At 31.4% G+C, this 5,924-nt stretch overlaps 1 protein-coding gene across 1 annotated transcript; it reads left to right on the forward strand.

Annotated features, from left to right (window-relative positions):
• Positions 1-2,025: 2,025 nt before the first annotated feature.
• Positions 2,026-5,689, forward strand: LOC18602967 (amine oxidase [copper-containing] alpha 3, peroxisomal-like). Its single transcript, XM_018119164.2, has 4 exons — positions 2,026-2,801; positions 3,802-4,186; positions 4,323-4,436; positions 4,706-5,689. Exons 1-4 carry the CDS (start codon positions 2,026-2,028, stop codon positions 5,441-5,443), a joined length of 2,013 nt encoding a protein of 670 aa, XP_017974653.2. The 3' UTR covers positions 5,444-5,689.
• Positions 5,690-5,924: the final 235 nt, after the last annotated feature.

A 5,924-nucleotide genomic window follows, 5' to 3' on the forward strand; every position in this document is an offset into this window, starting at 1 on the left:
TTTTTTGTATTCAGATTCAAAGTAAAGCAAAATTCCAAGCAAAATAAAATTTAGAGCAAAATCGGTTCAACTAATATTTCTTTTTTAGTAAGTGAGTTTTTCTTCTTCTTCTTGTAATTTCTTACTTGTATATTTTTTTCAAAAAATTGTATTTTTCTTGCTTGTTGCATGAAATATTGTTTTAAAAAAATTGAAATATGAGAAAAGAAAATTTTCATACTTATGATAAAGCTTTTTTTATTAAAAGAGAATTATATATATATATATATATATATATGTTTAAGTAGATAAATAAATTGTTTGATTTTAGAAGAAGAATGCAGTGCAAGAATTATTTATGTTTCAAAAGAAAGCTATCTTGATAAGCAAAAGAAAAAAAAATCCTTCTTAAACAAAGTAAAAGCAAAGAAAACTATCTCAACACCTATGCTTTATAACTTATAACTAAAAGTAAAAGTGCAAAAGACAAGTAAAAACACGACAGGGAATTTTTTTTCATTTAATTGACTTTTGTCTTGAAGCATATTTTGAAGCTTTGTTTGTTTTGCCTTTGCACTTTGGCTTTTAGCTATAAGTTATAAAGCATAGATATCGAGATAGTTTTCTTTGCTTTTACTTTGTTTCAAGAAGGATTTTTTATTCTTTTGCTTATCAAGATAGCTTTCTTTTAAAATATAAGTAATTCTTGCTCTGTATTCTTCTTCTAAAATCAAATAATTTGTTTATCTATTTGAAAATATATAAATTTCTTTCAATCAAAAAAGCTTTATCTTATGTATGAAAATTTTCTTTTTTTATATTTTAATTTTTTTAAAAAAATATTTCATGCAACAAGCAAGAAAAAACAATTTTTTGAAAAAAACTACAAGAAATTACAAGAAGAAGAAAAAAAAAGTTACTAAAAAAAAGATTCACTAAACCGACGTTGTTCTGAATTTTGTTTTGTTTGGAATTTTGCCTTACTTTAAATTTGAATGAAGAAAATTGTTCATAGTAGTTTCATATTTATAAGCACAAAAAATCAAGGTTCTTATGAAAAAGATTAACTTTCCTTTTACGATTTGTATCTTGAAAATTTTATTTTATATGAAAAATATATTATTATATAATCAAACAGATCAACCAATTTTTCTAATTTAAGTTTAGGTCAAGTTGAAAACTAATTTAAATAAATTTAAAAATTTTATACTGTTATAAATAGAAGAGAAAAAAATTATTTAGTCATTTTATATTATTTTATTTTAACGTAATGCAAGTTATTCATCTAAATTTGACTTTAGGTATAAAATTTTTTTGAAATTTTTTTATAGAAGAAGAATTCAAACTTAATTTTTACAAAAAAATAAATTAATATATATATTCTAAAATCAAATAATCAAGTAAGAAAATATTTATATATATTTTTTAATATCATAAACCTTTTACATTTAAATATTTGACATATTAATAAATATATCAATAATTTACTTAAAGATTTGTATTTTTTATTTTTTTTAATTTAGTCATTTAATATCTCAATTTTATTCAATTTAATCCTTATACAATATATTTTTGTTCAATTTAATCCTTATAATGTGACAAAATTTTTTATTTTAAAAATTTGTTTAATTTACCACGAGGTACTGACATATCAGCATGTCAATATCACGTCAACATTGTCACAATCATCATATTAATATTACGTGGCATTGTCACGTTATCATGTAAATGTCACGTGACGGGCCACGACATCATTTCAATGTCACGTTATCAAAATATGTTACGTCAGTACTGATATCATTGTTAACATTATCTCATTTAATGATAAAATTAAATACCGTTAAAAAAATTAAATTAAAAAAAATTATAAAATAAAAAAATTAAATTACTTCAATTTTAAATTTATAAATTAAATTAGATAAAATTAAAAAATACGGTGATTGAATAGGTTTTTTGATATTTTTTATTATTTTGCTTTAATATGTGTTCCATCGCTTTTTTAACTATAAAAAGGCTACGAAGCTCAAGGTTTTCCCACACACCAAAATGGCTTCACCATTAAATGTAGCACTACTCTTCTCCATCTTCTCCATCTTCTCTATATTACCAATCACATGCTCTAATCCCCATCCATTGGACTCCCTGACCCCAGCCGAGCTCCACCAGGTTCGAGCCATTGTCCACAAATCCTATCCCAGCTCAAAGTACAAGCTAACCTTCCAATATGTAGGCTTAGAAGAGCCAGACAAACCGGCCATGCTTTCATGGCTGTCAAAGCCCACCTCCAAAGCCCCACCTCGCCGAGCTTTTGTCATTGCTCGGCTCAACAAACAAAGTCACGAAATTATAGTAGACTTGTCAGAACGTTCCATTATTTCAGATGAAGTCTACGATGGGTCTGGCTACCCTTTACTAACCATCGAGGAACAAGAAGCTGCGATTGACTTGGCAGTTAAACATGAACCGTTTTTAGCATCACTTAAAAAGAGAGGCCTTAATGCCTCCGAAGTCGTTTGCTCCACTCAAACGATTGGGTGGTTTGGGGAAAAGAAGTCCAAAAGAGAGCTGAAAATCCCATGCTACTATTTGGATGGGACGGTTAATATGTACTTGAGGCCGATAGAAGGAATATCGGTAACTGTTGATCTTGAGGAGATGAAAATTTCTCAATACACTGACAGATTTGTGGCTGCAATGCCAAAAGCTGAGGGAACTGAGTATCGAGCTTCCATGGTAACACCACCTTTCGGTCCACTTCTCAATGGTGCTCCCGCATCACAGCCAGGCAGAACAGGGTTGAAGATTGATGGAAATACCGTCAGGTCAGTTTTCTTTAAAGTTTCTCGCTTTTTTAAATGATGATGATTCAGTTCATGTTCTTCAAAGTTATGCAGGACAAATATTAGTTAGATATGTTACTACATACATAAATACATATAGTATATGTTTGTATTTAAGTATTTGATGTCTTTTTTTATGTCTTTAGTCTTGACCACTGTTCTTCTTCAATTCTTTGTCTTTGTCAATATATAAGATATTCTGATATGGTGTAAATAAGATAAATGTTCCTAAGTGAAGATTATGATTAAGCTTGGTATAGTCCTTTATTTATCATTGTTTTTGGGTGGCGTGGGCTGTTTGTTTGCTTCTAAATCTAGTTATCATTTAATTTGTCAGCCTGCCATAATTGACTTGAAAATGGTCTACATTTTTCTTTATGCAAGTCCACATTCTTAATTTCCTTCAAATTGCCAATAGAATTTTATTCTAAAACAATGGTTGCACTCAATATTATCTGATATTTAATTTCCTTTACCAATCAACAATAAATAATAAAGTTCTATATTAAAAATTAATTGCTGGTGTTAGTTGTTGATATTGATGTTATTTTGGATACCTGAACAATAAACTTCCTATTCGTTTTTGTGTTCAGAAATTCTTCCCTCACAACGAAACATGAACTCAATAATTAATATATAAGTACAACGACGTACGCATGCTATTTGTGTTCAGCAATCTATTCAATTATTCATTAATTTGGTCAAAATGATCAAATTTCACGTGATAACGCTAACTTTTTATGTTTTCTAATTAGCTTTTGTCTTGTAAAATTGTAGGCTAATGAATAATGTTTCTTTCGTTTTTTTCAAGTGGACACGACGTGTTATATTATTTTAATTTTAATTCCTGACCAAGTTGCCAATTGATTGGATGTCAAAATCCGTCATCTCCGGAAAAGAGGATCCTTTGTTCAGATTTGCACTAAACTTTTGTAAGAAGTAAATTCATTGCAACAATTTAAAAAGTTTCGATTTGACTCAGATGGGCCAACTGGAGGTTCCACCTAGGATTTGATGCTCGAGCTGGTGCAGTAATCTCTCTAGCCTCCATCTACGACTCTGAACAGAGAAAATATCGACAAGTACTGTATAGAGGATTCATATCCGAGCTCTTCATTCCATACCAGGACACAACCGAGGAATGGTACCACATAACATTTCTCGACTGTGGCGAATTCGGGTTCGGTCTCTCAGCAGTTTCATTGGAGCCCCTCAACGACTGTCCGGCCAATGCAGTTTTCTTTGATGGTTACTATGCTGACCAAGATGGCAAGCCTGTCAAAGTGGAAGATGCCATGTGCATATTTGAGAGACATCCCGGGGACATAATGTGGAGGCATACAGAGGCAGAGATTCCAAATCTAGAGGTAAATTATTCTATTTCTTACTTTTTAAAAAAAAAATTGGGTTTTGAATTGATTATTTTGACTAGTGTCAAATGAGAATTATACTCATAATTAGATTTAATTTAAATAATAATATATTAAATTATTATGTTTGCAGATCAGAGAAGTGAGACCAGAAGTCAGTCTTGTGGTGAGAATGGTGGCAACTGTGGGCAACTATGATTATATACTTGATTGGGAATTCAAGCCAAGTGGATCCATCAAATTTGGGGTATAACATGAATTAATAGCCTTCTTCCTAACGATGTTCTGACTCTAATTTGAACTATTTATTATAAAAATTTAAATATAAAAAATAAGGGAGAAAAAAATTAAACATAAGTACTAATGTGGGCTCATGAATTGTCCATCATAGGACTAGTTAAAAAATATGGGCACGTGCTTACTACTGTAAAAAAGTTTTACTTGTCTGGAACACCTATCCATAAATTTTTATTTATTGCTGTCTTTTCTTAAAATTCCATTATTTCTGCTTCGCAGGTTGGGCTCACAGGAGTGCTAGAAGTGAAGGCTGCACCATACACCCACACAGATCAGATAAAAGAGGAAGCCTATGGTACGCTTTTAGCGGACAATACCATTGGTGTACACCACGATCACTTCATAACATACCATCTTGATCTAGATATTGATGGTGATGCCAATTCTCTTGTGAAGACTAATTTGGTCACTAAACGAGTCACAGACAAAAGCATGCCTAGAAAAAGTTATTGGACAGTTGAACATGAAACAGCTAAGACCGAAGCTGATGCAAGGATCAAACTTGGCTTGAAACCAGAAGAGCTGGTAGTGGTGAACCCAAACAAGAGAACTAAACCTGGAAACAAAGTTGGGTATCGTTTGCTTCCAGGATCAGCAGCAGGGCCACTTTTAACCCTAGATGATTACCCGCAAATCCGAGCTGCCTTCACAAATTATAATGTGTGGGTGACTCCATATAACAAATCTGAGAAATGGGCTGGAGGGCTATTTGCTGATCAGAGTCGAGGGGATGATACCTTAGCGGTATGGAGCAGCAGGAATAGGAACATTGAGAATAAGGATATTGTGCTGTGGTACACCATGGGCTTTCACCATGTACCTTGCCAGGAAGATTTTCCAGTGATGCCAACATTGAGCGGCGGATTTGAGCTCAGACCAACTAATTTCTTTGAGTACAATCCTGTACTTAAAACCAGACCTCCTCTCCATGCAAGTTGGCCTAATTGCACCACATGATCCCCTCTCAAGTTTTGAAATCCACTTCAGAAATGTTGAGTTGAATTAATGGAACTAAAATTTCAGAATACAAAAGATTGTTGTTTTAAGTTTTAACCAATCACTTGGACTTCAATCAAGTTACAAGGGATGGAGGCGTAATTTGAGTAAAAATTTTAAATTTAAGTTGTAATGGTTTTTTATTAGCCCATAAATGGAGAAAACACTTTTTTTGAAGCAATAAAGGATGCTCTTTATCTCTAACAGTTCACATGTTCTATATTAGGTAAGGTTCAGTGTCTTTGGTGTAATTAAATATTTCATAATGGTTTTAAACTATTCGAGTTTATTCTGAATTTGTGTTATATTTATATATATGATTTTCTTCATAATGTTGATCTCGCAAATGAAATTCATAAATCAGCTTGTCTTTAGTTTCAAGATTAATTAATTTGAAGGTTATAGTTGTAGATATATATGTAAACTCCATTATTAAATTTTG

The sequence above is a fragment of the Theobroma cacao genome, chromosome 4 (genome assembly GCF_053813885.1).
Source record: "Theobroma cacao isolate CCN51 chromosome 4, ASM5381388v1, whole genome shotgun sequence".
NCBI classification, from domain to species: Eukaryota; Viridiplantae; Streptophyta; class Magnoliopsida; order Malvales; family Malvaceae; genus Theobroma; species Theobroma cacao.

Bases quoted from the DNA above. Each gene is read 5' to 3' on its own strand.
- LOC18602967 (XM_018119164.2), top strand. From the start codon at position 2,026: ATGGCTTCACCATTAAATGTAGCACTACTCTTCTCCATCTTCTCCATC. The intron at 2,802-3,801 runs GTCAGTTTTCTT...GATTTGACTCAG, and splicing joins ATTGATGGAAATACCGTCAG to ATGGGCCAACTGGAGGTTCC. The intron at 4,187-4,322 runs GTAAATTATTCT...TTATGTTTGCAG, and splicing joins CAGAGATTCCAAATCTAGAG to ATCAGAGAAGTGAGACCAGA.